This window comes from Anoplopoma fimbria, chromosome 15 (assembly GCF_027596085.1).
Source record: "Anoplopoma fimbria isolate UVic2021 breed Golden Eagle Sablefish chromosome 15, Afim_UVic_2022, whole genome shotgun sequence".
Taxonomy (NCBI): Eukaryota; Metazoa; Chordata; class Actinopteri; order Perciformes; family Anoplopomatidae; genus Anoplopoma; species Anoplopoma fimbria.
The window spans coordinates 18496579-18513176 of NC_072463.1; the positions used below are offsets into that span (position 1 = coordinate 18496579).

General features: G+C 41.7%; 2 protein-coding genes across 2 annotated transcripts; both read left to right on the plus strand.

Moving 5' to 3' along the window:
• The first annotated feature begins 1556 nt into the window (after positions 1 to 1556).
• LOC129103401 (sodium-dependent lysophosphatidylcholine symporter 1-B-like) lies at positions 1557 to 12984 on the plus strand. Its single transcript, XM_054613861.1, has 14 exons — positions 1557 to 1835; positions 3521 to 3649; positions 4309 to 4433; positions 7160 to 7283; positions 7378 to 7456; positions 7543 to 7688; positions 7798 to 7888; positions 8147 to 8262; positions 8535 to 8618; positions 10436 to 10519; positions 10619 to 10731; positions 10827 to 10970; positions 11213 to 11389; positions 11693 to 12984. Exons 1-14 carry the CDS (start codon positions 1752 to 1754, stop codon positions 11733 to 11735), a joined length of 1539 nt encoding a protein of 512 aa, XP_054469836.1. The 5' UTR covers positions 1557 to 1751; the 3' UTR covers positions 11736 to 12984.
• Positions 12985 to 13461: 477 nt separating this feature from the next.
• si:ch211-67f13.7 (uncharacterized protein LOC565426 homolog) lies at positions 13462 to 16593 on the plus strand. The gene is made up of 8 exons (XM_054614424.1): positions 13462 to 14011; positions 14086 to 14198; positions 14369 to 14475; positions 14602 to 14776; positions 14871 to 14985; positions 15056 to 15135; positions 15216 to 15304; positions 15872 to 16593. Exons 1-8 carry the CDS (start codon positions 13559 to 13561, stop codon positions 16498 to 16500), a joined length of 1761 nt encoding a protein of 586 aa, XP_054470399.1. The 5' UTR covers positions 13462 to 13558; the 3' UTR covers positions 16501 to 16593.
• Positions 16594 to 16598: the final 5 nt, after the last annotated feature.

The following is a 16598-nucleotide window of genomic DNA, read 5'->3' on the forward strand; positions in this document are numbered from 1 at the left end:
GTATATAAGAAAACCTGCAGTGTCTTTCAAAAGAGCCACACATCCGTGCAGAAAGAGACAAACTATGAGAAAGTGATGTCAGTCTGGCATCACTCCAGTCTGACAGTGACTGATGATCAACAGATGACACAGTTTTACATAAAGTCATGGACTTGACTGACACTGGATTCCCCTCCTCTCTGTCTTTCACAGAGGATTTGGATTAATCTTCTTGACTCACTACAACACACACTCCTTTAAAGCTTTGCTTCTAGAGTCAACTTTTACATGGTTGAAAGGAAACAGTATGTTGTGGTTTAGCAGGTGTGTACACTTCATGGAGATTTCTTATTGAGCTAGCGAGTTACAGACAATGTGGTGAGCTTAACAAATGACCACAAGGAAACAATAAACACAATAAATGTTACAAAGGAGCTTGTTACCACGGAGACAGCGTACAGCAGACTGGTAACAGACTGCAGGGCGCACCGCTCAAGTCTGCAGGGGCCCAGCAGAGGCCGCTCGTGCCACACACAGCACCCTAGTCCAAGTGGGAAATACATTGTAAATTAATTTAAGATAATACATTGGATTATTTTATCTTATTTTATCTTTACTAACAGCCAGTGATGGGAAGTGGATCATAAACTCTGCTACAGTGGCATGTGTGGGATTTGTGTGTTTATGTGTCTTGTTTGAAGGAGAAGCAGTAACACGCAGCTGGCATCATATTTTAACTTTTGAATAGCTGTGCTGTTGAATGATAGAGGTCAATAAGAGGAAGGAAATGAAATATTATAGGGAAGGAGAGCTCATTTTCTTTCAGTTGCTTTTCTTTTTGTGTTTAATGAGTGTGCAAATAGGCAAAATGGTGTGTGTTTAATGTGTATTTACATTGGAGAAACTAGAATCCTATTTAGAAAGGAGGCAACAGGAAATACAATGCTACACCAAATAGCCAGAGGACACAGAGCACAGGACAGAACAATTGTTCCCTTGGGTTATACTTTATGATTGCTGATTAAACATTAAGTTATTATGCTTTGTGATACTGTGTAAATGTTGTGTGAAAGGGTATTTACAGTGACTGGCAACCACTCTGGCTTTAATTGTGACACTGCTGCGTTTAATGGCTAATTGTAAGGTCGTTTTTTCGAGGTTGCAGTTTAAAGTTGCTGCAATAGGGAGCATTTCTATTGCCTCTCAATGGCTCTCAATGGGGTAACAGCTGAGCCAAACCATAATGTGTACCTGAGGGAAGGTGGGTGCTATGCTTCTGCAATGAAGCTGTTGGTCAGGATTGTTATCAGCTGAGCACAGTGCCATGAGCAAAACACTATATCCTTACAAAGAAGATGATTCTTTGCATTAACTCTGCTAATGCAAAGAAGCATTTGGTTCGGTCTGAATCTAATATTGCACCTTTAGAAAACAAGTACAGGTAAACACAGAGCAAATGGTCCCTGAGATTTATTTTATAAAATGTGTAGCAAGAGTAAAATATGACAAATTGAACATTAAGTGTTTATATAAGAATGACTTTCTTTAGAAGTGAAAGCAGCATCGACACAGAACACGCGATGAAGCGTCATTCATTCAGTGACGTGGGCGTAGTGGAATGAATGAGCTGAAGAGACACAGAACACCAAAGACTTCACTGAGGCACCGACAGAGACACTGTGGACCTATGAAGCGGGGTTTTTCTTCCGACACTGATGAATATTAATATATTTAAAGAGACCTATTAATTACTTTATCGTCTTGAAAGAACAATGGCACGAGGAGAGGGCGCAGAGCAGTATTCGACCGGTTTATTATCAATCAAACCTATAAACACAGACATCAAGACAGCAAAGGTAAGAGCAATGAAAGGATTTTATTTATTTTTTTATTTCTGGGGTTATTAAAATGCGTTTCACCCGTTTATTCAGGCGGGTAAAAAGGCGCCTAAATTTAAATTAAGCTTTGAAAAACTGTGGTCGTTTCCTTCCTTTCGGTTTCTGGGTCGATCCTTGAGTGACTTGTCCTCAGTATTTGAATTTCACCCGGTTTGTCCATCTGCCACGGGCAGCTGTTCGTGAGGTGTAACGTTACCGGTTTTAAAGGGACCACGTCTTAATTAAACTTGCCATTTGGAGCATTTGATTCAAACCGTACAGGCTCGTTAAAAATAGCAGCCTTGGTAGATGATAGATGTGCTGCAGAAACGTGGTGCGGTCGGCGGCTCCAGAGGTTAATGATTTATTTGGTTTGAGAGTCTAAAAAAAATAAAAAATGAGCGTGTTTCCTATAATAATGTTTAAAAAGCATTTCAACCAACCTGTCCTGCAGGGACTTGTGTGTGTATTATACCAGTCTGAAAGCATTTAGGAACTCAACTGTGTCTGATGGGTCTCGAGATGATTCCCAAGTGTTGGTATGTCGTATTAAAAGGTGTGACAGCTAGGCATTTTATCTATCTGCAGGCTAAACATCTTGTCTGTGCTATGATCACTCTTTTAACAGCAAAAACCAGATAACAGGGCATTCCAAATTTACAAGAGCATGTAGCCTAGAATCTTAGCTCTGTAAAAATTGTTGAATTTCATTAATACCTTTTAATACATACTGCTGACCGAAACAAATTGGCATTCTCACTGCATTCAGACCCTTTGTAGTTATTTAATCAAGAAAAATTGGTTGATATAATGTAAATACTTGTCTACAGCTATTTCCTTGGATCCAGCATCTCTGTGTTGATGAGGGATTTTCCTCACCAGTCATCAAAGGTCACAGACTGCATCCCTTCATGTAACTTCAGTTCTATTCTCACCTGATAATTATGCCAACGTGGCCTTGTGACGCTGAAGGATTTGGGGGAAGAGAATGTGAGGAGGCAGCGATTTGCTCCCAACAGGACTGAGGTGGTGCCGCTTTTGTGTCGGATGTGAATTGTGGTGTAGAGACCCTCCTGGCTGACATCATCAGACCGTTACAGCTGATTGGCCGTGGCTGTGGGATGTGATAAGACTCTAAGCTGTCTGCTGACTGCTGGCTACTCAGCATGAAATGTCACACTACCTCCAACATCCTATTGATAGAGCCAATGGCAGCGTTGGAGTGTCTCTGGTGTAGTGTGAGCGTGTTTGAACTACAGTAGCCTCATAGTTTCACATCACTGTGTGACTGCAGCGTGTACGCCCAGCCTGCATCAGGGATTTGCCTCTAATCTGGCATTCTGAGCGATGGGGTGAGGGAAGTTAGCCAATCTCATTCCCTCGTGGCAACAGGTTGTTTAACACTGCGTCAATTATGCCAAAAGTTTTTGACAGAGGGATGGATGAGGGTAGTTGAAGCAGAAAAGGGGGATTAAATTAACTCCAGAGGAAATCTGAAGATAATGATCACGTAGCGCACTACTGCCCACATCACTTCATCTGAATTTATAGCTCCTCTGGGAATGTGCACATTTCACTGTTGACAGTCAGATGCACAAATGGTTTCAAAGCCAAACTAACCATCTTGCATGTCTCCTCTGTCCTCCCCTCTCATTGTCTTCCAGCCAAAGGCCCAGAGAAATCGTCTGACTGTGTGGAATAAACTGTGCTATGCCATCGGAGGGGCTCCCTACCAGATCACAGGCAGCGCTTTGGGCTTCTTCCTGCAGATCTACCTGTTGGATGTGGCTCAGGTGATTGACAAGAGCGACACAAAGACGGAAATCACACTTGTCAAAGCTTGTAAACACATTGTCTTTGAGTATTTATCTCTGATTTAGTTAGAAAAAAGTATGTTTTGTATCACTGGAAAACGCTGTAGGTAAGTGTTAAATTAAACGTTGAGATCCTTCAAAACAAAGTTCATCCATTTGTTAATCCTGCAGCAAACAAGTCGGAGACTCTTTTCCTTATCTTTGCATTTTTCTCATAGCTCAGTTTACAGACAACTTCAAGGCCAAAGCTTGTGTTTTCTCTTCTCAGCCTTGTATCGCTTTAACAGTCTTCATCCTGCAGGAGCCGGTCAAGCGCGTTAACCTGGACTCCTACTGCTTTGCTTTGTTACTCAATTACCAAATTAGACTTCTCCACTGTACACAGTAGGAACTTAAATAAAGGCCTTTCAGCTCAAAAGATGAGACCATTACAGTTGCTTTGAATGCTACTTTGTTCTTAAGCAAATGACACAGTTTTTTATTTCACTGCACTTCAGTTACAAAGTCTCGAGATGTCTTCATAGCATTAGGTGTCGTGGTTTCTTTGACTCGCTCACTGGCCGTGCCATATGAGGTAGTATTAAGCATCCTCTTTGTTTTGGTTTTGTGTCTCACTCTTTTTCCATTTCTCCCTTCAGCTGGATCCCTTCCATGCCTCTATCATCCTCTTTGTGGGCCGGGCCTGGGACGCTGTCACAGACCCCACAGTGGGTTTCCTGGTGAGCCGGAGTAAATGGACCGGCATCGGCCGCATGATGCCCTGGTAGGTGTTTGAATCTTACAGCAGCACATGCAGAGTTGGGGTGAAAATCGTGAGGCAAATGTACTGACAAAAAACAGATCATGAGCTGTATCCATGGCAACAGGGACCTGGTGGCTCCTGAGGAGAAATAAGTGGTAGGACTGTGAGGATAAAGCATTGAGGACTTGAGTCACATGATTTGGACTGGAGTCAAACTAGAGACAAATCTGATGACTTTAGGCTCGACTTGACAAATTCCAAAAAGACTTGTTACTTGACTTGGACTTGAGCCTTTTGACTTGAAAGTACTTGAAACCCTCCCATAGAAAGATACGATTAAAACGTATCATTTAAAAAGTGTGCCACAAATCAATACACTGCCTTTTAATACATTTATGTTTATTTGCTAGAAGTGTTCTTATTCACTGCCTTTGTTGGCGCATTGATGCGTTTCTTGGGGCGTTACCTCTACCAGTAGATCGGTGGAATAGTTAAATACTACAGTCTACAGCATATTGTCAATCCTATGTATGTGTGAATGCGTTTGATTATTGTACATGTTACACTGGCGAGCAGCTTGCATCTGTCAAGGGTATTCCTGCCTCTTTCCAAAAGCATGCTGGGATTAGCTTCAGCTCCCAGCAACCCTGTACAGGCTCGATATATGATTTCATTTATTTTTTACCGTAAGCACTGAAAGGCTCAACATGAAGCAAGGAAGTGCAGGTTTCAAAATTGTAGAATTAGAATGCAAGTAAAGGAAAAGGAAGATGACCTTGATATTCTGCTCATAGAGTGAAATGGGCTGCACCTTCTTTTACATGTGTGTGTGAAGGGAGGGAGGGAGAGTGTAAAATGTGGCTGCAGAATGTGACTGTTATGAGAGTGTCTGGTTCTGAAACAAAGACTGTAGGCCTTGATATGATTTGCACAGTAACCAATCTAAATATTTTACTGGCATTTCTCTCACATGATATCACGTTGGTATCTTGAGCATCGTCGTTATATGAGTCAGAGATGCTGGCTGTGTGCATGAGTTTCATGCTCTGGTTTGAAGGGGGAAGGGGAATGTTACGTCTTCTGCTGTGATTGGTCCAACCCACAACACACCATCAGCTTCAAACCAATGGGGGGGGGTGTGTCCATTTTTGTGTGATTCACTGTTTGGGAGGTTACCTTAGGTCAAGAAAGAGGCACGCTTGTTAGAAATAATGCAGGTCATTGTTTAAAAAGGCAACATGTACATCCTCTGTGGCCTGTGTAGCTTTTCAAATTGAAGTGAAACAATCAGCTGTTAGATAAAAACACACATATCACTAACTCTTCTGTGCTGAAAATGTCTTGCATTCAGATATTGTGACGTTGAATTGGACATTTAGTTTTGTGTGAATATTAAACACATTAACAGTTTTTGCATGTGCACTCTGTAAATTGATTCAGTTTATGTTCCTCAATGTCATTTCCCGTGCTTTACTGACCTCCAAATGTGACACATTAAAATCTGTGATGTGTGTTCAATCAGCCATGCAAGTGTGTGAAACAGTTGCAACCTGGCCTCCATTTCCAGATAAATTAGCTCTCATTAGCCCAATTCACTGCGACATTAGAGGGAATCAGGAGGTGCTTTCTGTCTTATTTCCCATGTGTGTCACAGAAGAAGGGGGGGGGGCTCATATGACCATTTACGAGTGCAGAGGTGTCCTGTTCAATAAAGAAACAACTTTGTGTTCAGTGATATGGCCCTCAGAGAGAGTCTGCACAATATCTCTTGCATGAGTGGCACAAATATTGATTTAGATATTAGTTAGATTTGCTGTCATTTTAGAGCACTGCAGGAGGATATTTGTTGTGGCTATGATCCAGCTACCTTTTCAGTTATTTGTTTTGGTCTAAACAAAATGCCAGAATTTTTTTTTTCACAATCACAAATTCCAGGAGCCCAAGGAGTAATCTCCAGATTTCTTGTTTAATTTGACCAACAGTCCAAAACCCAAAGGTATTAGGTTTACTATCACATAAACAGAAAATACACAACTGAGAAGCTGGAGAAAAAAATGTTTGCTTGAAAAGTGACTTTAGCAATTATTTTTCTGTTAATCAACTAATAAATAATTAGTTACGGTTTAGCACTACTTGACCTGTTAGGGTGTGTTGATGCCAATAAGAAACACATAAATAAAGTATGCTAATGTATCGCTTCACTGCCCCGCAGCGATAAGTTATAACCCAGGGGACTATGTAAAAGAAGAAGAAAAAAAACATCCTCATGTTCATGGGGGAGTATTAGCTGGACTGTTTTGAAAACAGGTGTCTGAAGTGGCACCAGCTTCTCTGACGGAGGTCAGCTGGAGGACAGAAAAAGCTGCTGACACTGAGTTGGGTGAGAGCAAGGTCCCCCTTCGTCGTCCCCTTCTCCACACAAGAGCTCTAACAAGGAAGGATTAGGGGGATTAATTCTCAAAGCGGCCACGAGAAAGTTTAATAGAAATGTCTGCAATAACTGTTACTGTAAAGCTACAGTAACAGTTGGCAGAATTCATTAAACACAGTCTTTAGCAACAGTAAAACAGCATGCTGGGCACACTTTTTGTTTTGAGCCAAACAGTACAGCGTGCATGGTGAACAGCTATGTAGTGGCTCAAATTAAATAAATATTCTTGCTTTTTTCTATAACACACATTTGCTTTTTGAAAACACCGCAAATTATTGTCTCCTAACAAAGATCCTCCACCTCTTTTTCTTCTCAGGATCCTTTGCTCTACTCCGTTCGCAGTGCTAACTTACTTCCTGATTTGGTACGTGCCTTCTTTTGGGCAAGGGAAGGTGCTCTGGTACCTGGTCTTTTACTGCCTCTTCCAGTCAATGCAGACGGTTAGTATGTCATGTTGACGCTCCCCACCACTTTGTTCCCCTTTTGGTCCCAGTGGGTGCACTAGCCTAACTGTGTGTTTGTGTACGTTTGCAGTGCTTTCACGTGCCGTATTCAGCCCTCACCATGTTCATCACCAACGACCAGAAAGAGAGGGACTCCGCCACTGCTTATCGTAAGTCAGCTCGACAGCGTGATTGAATGCTTTTATGCATGTGTTGTCTTTCAGGCACTCAAGCTACATTTCTGTGTTTCTCTCAGGTATGATGGTGGAGGTGCTGGGCACAGTTCTGGGCACAGCAATCCAGGGACAGATAGTAGGCGGCTCCACAAATTGTCCCACTGAGCCTTATGACCTGGACAGCAGAAACTCCACTAACACGTCCAGAGTTTCACTCGATGAGACGGTGAGTCTCTTGTGTCTTGACGGCTTTGTGTCTGATAAATGAGGATCTTTACATACAGCGTTTACATGAGTGTTAGTCCATGCTAATTCTGTTTTTTTTCTGTCCTCAGAAACAAGCTTATTTGATTGCTTCAGGGGTCATCTGCATCATCTATGTCCTCTGTGCAGGAGTCTTGTTTTTGGGTGTGAAGGAACGAAAAGGTATGGATCCATGAAATACCAAGAAAAGTTCTCACAATGCCATGGTAGAAATGTTTTAATTAACATTGGACAGAGGATGATTTGAAGTTTGTATCAGTTGTCCTTGGGAAGCTTTTGGCCTTATCACCGACAAAAATGTCACGAATGCCAGAACATTGTTTCTCACAGTAATGGCTCTGCATTGTGGATTAAATTCTTTACAGAAAATATTTTCAGCTATCTTATCTTTGTTCTCTTCTCATCCTTATTGGATTATAGAGAACGGGGGGGAAAAAACACTGCTCACCTTCCGTCAGGGCCTGTGGCTGGTGATGAGCTACGGACCGTACGTAAAACTAGTCATCGGCTTCCTCTTCACATCTCTGGCATTCATGGTAATACTGTGTTTCATGATCTCATTATCTCTCGTGCTTGATAAAGAAGTTATTGATGAAGTCATAGTTAAAGGAATAATTCAGCATTTTGGGAAATAATTTAAACTTTTTTGTATGAGCGTAAGAGGAGAAGATTGATACCACTCTCATATCTGTCTAATAACTTAAGCTACAGCAAGCTTAGCTTAGCTTAAAGACTGGAAACTAAGGGGCTAGCTGTTCTTTTATCTGTTTGCATAAAGATAAATCTTCATTTATTTATTTTTTTACAGCTGCTGGAGGGAAACTTTGCCCTTTTCATCACCTACTCTCTCGGCCATAGGAAAGACTTCCAGAATATTCTCCTGGTCATCATGGTGAGTTCTTCTATTTTCCACTGAAGGGCTGTTTACCTCCATGTAAAAGAGGTTTGGAGGACATCTGCAGCAGAAAACCTTGTTTGGCTATCCTTGTAGCACGGAGTAAGCACCCAGTGTTATTGGGGTTTTTCAGCCCGTCTCTGAGGCCTTTCCTCACGCGAGGAGGCGCATGGTACCGGGGCTGAAAGGGCAGATTTTCAGGGTGAGAGGACGTGTTGTTTGGGCTCCTGGGAACCTGTCTCCCAGTCGCACAACTCGCTTGGCCTTACCAGGAGATGGAGGGAGAGACTGTCAAACGGTGGAGCTTTTGTTGCCTCGGCGAGCCCTCACTGCCACCATGGGAACTGCCACCATTGGTTGCGCCCTCCTTTCCTTCCGCTTCTCGCTGCTTTCTTCTCCGGTGCCTTTCCCTCTGATTAGGAGTGGAAACATTTTTGGGCACCATGTATCATATTTGGAAACATGGGATTTGAGGGGGGAAAAAGCTAATATTTACCATCGTACTGGCCAAAGTATCTTGTGTGGTCATTTAACACTGGTTGACCAAGTTTGACCTGGAGGTCAGAGGTTGTATTCCCACTGCAGGGTCAAGTCAAGACCACACAAAGCATATTGTGCCCTTGTCCCTTGACCTCCTCCTGCAGTGGTCACTTTATTCTTTCCGCTTCCAACATTTTCCAGAATTTAAATGAGGCCCAGTTAGAAGTTTGATTGATTTCAATGGAGACCGCTTCTTTTAGAAATAACCATTTCACACAATTCCATGGATTGTTTATTATAACAAATTAATGTTAAGTTATCATTGAGGTAACTTCAATTGCACCTGAGCTGCAGCCCTGCCCTGATTATAGATATGCTTAGGTTGTATAGTATTGCAAGTCCAGCATGCAGCTTTTTTTTTGTGTTGTTTCAAGTCCAAAAAAGAACTGACCAACATGTATATTTATTATTATTATATTCCTTTATTGATCCCCATGGGGGAAATTCGGGTGTTGCAGCAGCTCAACTACACAGAAACAGATAATAAATACACATATTATACAATAAAATAAAAATAGAATAAAATAAAAAATAAGAATACAAATAAAAAATAAGAATACAAATAAAAAATGTACAGTATATCCACATGGGCTGGTCAGCATGATGACAGACTGTGGTCTCCGCTGATTTCCAAACCTATTTCTTATTTCCTATTTCTTAAGAAGTCGATAAAGGTCTTACATTTACATTTAAATGTTTCGTAGGAAAATGCATGCACGGAAACAAACAAAGTTGACAGTCAAAAGTGTTGCCAAAACTAAAAGTTTATTAACAAAGTAAAGCGTCAACATCACCCAAAATACAGAGGGAATGACCTCAGAGTTCTCACTGGTAACTAAGGCTCGGATCATACCTCACGAATAACTATGCAAGTGATACAAGGGGCAATCCTTTACTCGACTTCAAGTTTTCCTACAGCATACACATTTTTTTGTAAATATGTGTTAGATTATCTGCAGCAATATGAGAGTGCAGATAAATATTTTTATTTGTTTAGATTTAGAAATTTAGATTGGAAACAAAAAAAATTCCATATCGCTTCAAGAATTGAATGCCTCTATCTTAAATTATATATGAACAAAGCTAATCTTGCTAAGCTACATTTTTTCATCCGACTGAGTGATTCCAGATAGATCGGATGTTTTTATTATTAATTTGGTTGATGTGATGGTGAATAAAAGACCCTAAATGAACTGTATGTAACCCTTGTCTATTTGCGAGCATGCATAATGAGATTAAACGATCAACAATACTGATAACTCGTTTTTTTCCAGCTTTCCGGGGCTCTAACCATCCCGTGGTGGCAGTGGTTTCTGACCCGGTTTGGGAAGAAGAAAGCAGTTTACTTCGGCATCACGGTGAGCACCAATATGTTTGTTTTCGGTGCGACAGAGGCAGTGAATCAAACGAGATGTGTTTTCATGGAATTGCTTACATCCTTCTCTCTCTTCCCCCAGTGGGCAGTACCTTTCATGATCCTAATCATCTGCATCAAGAGCAACCTTATCATTTCATACTTGGTCTCAGTGGCAGCAGGTGTGAGCGTGGCGGCAGCTTTCCTCCTGCCTTGGTGAGCCTGAGTTCATGCACAGAAACAATGAAACAACATCTTATGTGTTGATTGTGCCTCGAGTTTCCTTCTAAATGTTGTGTTTGTGCTTTCAGGTCAATGCTTCCCGATGTAGTGGATGACTTCAAGGCTAAAAACCCAGACATCCATGGTCACGAAGCCCTCTTCTACTCCTTCTACGTGTTCTTCATCAAGTTTGCCTCTGGAGTTTCCCTGGGTGTCTCTACACTCAGTTTGAAGTGAGTTAGCTAATAAATATCTGTAGCCTTGTTGTCATAAATTATTCTCATATACATTTCTATCCTCACTCTCCTCCTTAACATGTAAGTTTAGGCCTCTCACGCTATTAGAGATTAGCTCAGTGTTATAGCGCATGAGGCCAGTGATCATGTGCTCAACAATCACATAATCCTTCAACAGTCTTGCCAAACTGTACTCACAACAGCTCAACGTTTCTCCCTCTATCTGCATTTTTTCACAGATTTGCCGGATATGTGACTGGGAGCTGCTCACAACCAGAGGCGGTCAGTTTAACCCTGAAGGTGCTGGTCGCTCCTGTGCCTGTCGCTCTTATAGCTGTGGGACTGTTGATATTGAGGACATACCCAATCGATGAAGAAAGGAGACAGGGCAACCAAAAACTACTGCAGAAAATACTGTAAGTGAAACGGAAATGAGCATACAAGCATTTAACAAACAACTGCACAGAAGTTTATGCTTAATTCAGGGTTTACCACACCGGGCTAGACACCTGTTGATGTGCAGCAGTCCGTGTGGCGGATCACAGTAAACAAACCAGTGAGATGCTAAATTCAATTCCGCTCTGTGTACCTGAACTAAATCTTAATGAAACCTTTATAAAAAGCTGTTTTGCTACAGTGTTGGCATGCGCTTTCACCCCGTTTGGACAAGCCAAGTCCTTTGTGTGTGACTTCTGGCTGTTTTCCCTTTCCTTTAACAGGGACTCTGAGTCTGAAACTTCAGTACTTGGAAGCGAGGTGTAGCCGCAGAGGACTAGCCAACCACCACAGACGCTTTAACAGTTTTGCACAGGCTGTCCAGGGACACGACCACCAACCATCTGGACTAACACAGGAGAGACCGCAGACCACTGCTGCCCAAACAAAGCCATCATTAACCAGCTCCCACCAGTGGATCACGCAGGTCTACATCGCCCTCTAGTGGCCGGCCAGTGGCATCTTCATTCATGGGAGCTGTAGTCATTTTATCTTAGTGGGGTTTAACTCAACTAAGAGAAAAATCAAAACAGTTTTTCCAAAGATTTGTGACTTCTGGCAGCTCCACTATTTCTTTTGTGCTTTGCCTTGTGGACATTTTTTTCACATTTTTCACATTTTTTTCACAACCTAGTATTTCATACTGAAATACTAGGTTGTATTTGGGACACAGCTTTTGATTTGTGGTGTTCTTTATTAAGTATTTATTTGTTGGTTTACAAGATCAGACCTTCACTCGAACAGAAGAGTGTGATACTTTGGTGTTTACTATGTCTTAAGTCACTTGTGTTCAGGCAGTGCTCTGAAGGAAATATACAGTATCAGCCCGTATTTACAAAGGGCATGCCAGCACTATTTCACTAATTGGAGTTGTATGGCGCTTTCTTACACTATCTACCTTTCATTAGGTGTTGCTGCTCTTGTAGATTATTTCAGAAAGGCAAAAACAATAAGTGTACTTGAATCTTCTGAATGAGAAAAGGCACCTTGTGGTATAATGTACTGTATGTCTGAATCACTGCCTTACACACATCTTGAATATGTTCTGTTGAACTTGTTAGTCAGATTATTGTCCTTTTAGCTACTGACAAGGTTTTGCCATCCCACCTTTTTTTGTGCTTTAGCATTTTAGCCAATCTCTGTCAGGTTTAATAGACATTTCTGAATGTGCTTTTCACTACAAACTCCAGTATTAAGTCATTTCATACTGGAGCTCTCCATCTTCTCACTTCCCAAAGGGAAGGAAATGCATTATTTAACTATTTATTCAAACAAACAATCTTAAGGGATGATAATTGTACGTATAAAAGCACATGTGTATAGTAATGTATTAGCAGTGAATGCTTGTTGATGGATGTGTGAGTGATTTTCATGTCCTGTGTAAAACATTGAGAACATCAGAATTGCTTTTTTTCTAAGACAAGAAAATTACACAAATGATAAATGTGATAAACAAGCTGCCTCTGCCGGTGTTGTGACTCTTAAAATCAGCTGCCCGAACCCAGTTTCTGTTTAATTTAAGGTAAAGGCAGGACCTTTGATGAAAGCTGAAGATATCTAATTATTAGTATCAAAACCTTTACATCATTTTTCATTATTCTACAGTAGATATTGATGTAAATACAAAGCTCATGCAATCTCAAATTTGACTTTTAATTCAATATTATCACAAGCTGCTTACTAATAGGAAAACATGATCTGTCCTCAAATTTTAGGATTGTATTGTATTAAATTAATGAAACTCTTGACACCTTACATACTGGCAGGTGTTCTCACTGCACCTACAAAACGTTAGGCCTGAATCATTTCACTTATTTCTATTTAAGTCAGTTTCCAAAACCTCAAGTGCTACAGTGCTTATATAAAGATATTGTGACTTTAATGAAGAACCTTACTAAAAAAAAAAGAAATGTGCAGTTAAAAAAAAACCCGTCAATGGTTCCCTTTAAAGACTGAAATCAACCAAAAAAGAAGCTTATCTTCGGCAGGCTGCCAAATTATCCCCCCCACTAATCATCTCCAGCCGTGGCTGAGCGGTGGTTTCACGCGCAGTTTGAAAGGGAAAGGTAGAAGGACAGCAGTCTGTTGCGATGACAGCAAAGTGCTATCTCTATATTTTGTGGAGTGTTTTATCACTTTGCTCCCCCAGCTGTGCACTGGACACTTCTGAATCTACATTAACCAAAAGGAAAAGGGTTTTCAAACTGGGAACGCCAAATTCTAAACAAATCAAACAGTCAGGCGCTTCTCCATTACCTCACCTCATGTCCCCAAGGCCTCACCCTCCTCCTCCGACACCTCGACCCATGCGTCCAGAGGAGCCCGGGCCAAAGATCCAGTCGGACTTTGCTTACCTCCCAGACGTTTCTGTGACCTGCTCCACGTCCAACTTTGTCGTGCGAGTCAAACCGTCTTTCTACGGTCTGGGCGCGGACGCAGAGGAGCTGAAATTAGGCAGCACCTGCAAGAGCAACGGGGTCCTCGGGCCGTACGGGGACCTGCTCTTCACCTATCCTCTGACCTCGTGTGATGCCGTGCGGGAGGTAAGATTTGACTCGGTTGTTGACTCCGACTCTCTTTGCATAATAATCAACCGTGTCTGACCCCTCTGTAACAGTCGCCCCGCGGTTATCTGCTCTACAAATTCGTGCTCCATTACGAGCCTTCGTCAAAACGTTTCCCAAGCAGAGCGCACCGGATCAATGTCGACATTGAGTGCCATTATCAAAGGTTAGACTTCTCATCCGTTTCCAACATCGTGTGTGTGTGTGTGTGTGTGTGTGTGTGTGTGTGTTGTGTGTGTGTGTGTCGTGTGTGTGTGTGTGTGTGTGTGTGTGTGTGTGTGTGTGTGTGTGTGTGTGTGTAAGCTCGCTATTTACAATCTCAAAAAACCTGTCCAGGAACCACCATGTGTACAAACTGACTGTGCAGCCCACCTGGGAAACTACTGTTGTGCGTAAAAAGCTGAGAGGAAGTCCAAGTGACTTCCAGATGGAGTTGATGGATGGTGAGTTTAAGGAAATGTGGATTTCAGTGATAAAGAACAGCTTATATTTTCAGTGCATATCGGTTTTTGTGTCATAAAGTGTTGGTAAAAGGCTAAAGGATGCAATATATTTGAATGAACCCTTAGATTCATGGAGCAGACCAGTCAAGTCCCAGGTGTACCAGATTGGAAAGACTGTTAATTTCCAAGTCTCTGCTCCTCATCTCTCAACTGGTGGGAAACTCTACATCAATACCTGCTATGCTACACCATCCAGTGGCTCTACGTCATCCCTCAAATACGCCATCATTGACAATTTTGGGTGAGTATTATGGACGGTAATTCATTTAAAGTCCTTTTGGTTTTACCCTTGGTGTCCTGATTTGAATTAAGCGTGGTGGTGTTGTCATCCACAGCTGTATGTTGGACAGTAAAAGTGACCCAGGGGGCTCTCAGTTTATCTCTCGGACGGACAAGACCCTGAGATTCTCCCTCAAGGCTTTTCAGTTTACATCTGACCCTGACATGGAGGTGAGCATGGTTAATAATTCTCTGCATTCACAAAGTTTTATTTGCTGCTTATCCCTGTTTCCATTTTTAGGTCAATATTCACTGCAAATTGTTTGTCATATCTGAGGACCCGGGTCCTGCACACAAATCATGCACCTACAGAGGGAACAGGTGATTGTTGACACTATAAATACACATTTCATTCCAGGACTGTAGAGGTCTTGAGCATATTTGTGCATTTACTATGATAGATGGAAGGCCCTCACTGGTGACGACTCAGTTTGTGAATGCTGTGATTCACAATGTGTGACGTCTAAACCCTGGCGGGCCTTGATGGAAGGTATGTGGCAGACTTTTTTTAAATTTATTTTAGCCTTGATAAGATTTGAAGGAAATATTTATGCAACATTCCTACTCGGATAGATTTGATTGTAGTGTTTGCTTTAAAGGGACCACTGCAAAAATCAAAATATTATATTTTCCCTCTGACCTGTGGTGCTATTTAACAATCTAAATTGTTTTGGTGTGAGCTGCCTAGCTTTGGAGATATCAACCGTAGAGATGGCTGCCTTCCGTCTAATATAATGTGACTATATAGCACATGCGGTGCTCAAAGCAAACAAAAATTACATTTGAAAAACTCAACAGCAGTGCTTCTTTTGGGAAATCATGACCTGGTTTCTCAAGATAATCCACAGACGTTGTTGTGAGCAGTTTCACTTAGGAACTATAGCTTAAAGAAATATAGTTCTCCCTGGCCGATATCTCCAACACCAGGCCACCCACACTAAAACAATCTAGACTGATAAAAAGCTCTACAGGTAAGAAGGAAAATATGTATTTTGGGATTTAGGAATGAACTGTCCCTTTTTATTAAAAAAGGCAACATCTCTTATCCTTGTTCAAGGCTCTGCTAGCAGTGGATCATTGATGGTCTCTGATCAGCCGTACACAGCAGAAGATGACTTACCACCAGTCACCAGAGAAGGCGTTGAGCTGAAAAGTCCTGAGAACCTGTGGGAAAGTGCAGATTTAGTCAAGTACAATGATGACGACGAGCATGACTACGCAGATGAAGAAGAAGAAGAGGAGGAGGAAAAGCATGAACGAGATGAAGAGGATAGTGGGTTTATCCACGGAGTGATGACAGAACCTGATGAGTTAGGTTTTAGGGAAAGGGTCTTAGTGGAGGAGAAGACAGAGTCTGTAGGGAAGGATTCAAATAATTTCGAAGAGGATGGGTCAGGGTATGTAGTTCAAGAAGAGAGTGAGGAAGATGAGATCAATTTGAATCAGAAGGAAGCTGAAGTGTTGCGACATTGGGAGGAGGTGGAGCAGATGTTCCAATCAGAAAACACCCTACAGAGAGGGTTACATCTGCTAGTATCTGAAGGTGAAGAAGAAAACAGGAATCATACAGGTAGAGGGGACGAGGATGACCGGTTGATAGCCTCTGAGGTGGAGTGGAAGAACGATGACGGCCTGTCAGATTTAGTAGATGATAGTGAGATGACCTGGTATTTCATATGGAGGTAGCATTAGTTGAATGCATCGATCAGTACTCTGCTCAAAGATTTTTGTGACTCTCCATTGACAGGATATTCTGACTTATTTCAATAAAAACATAAAAATGC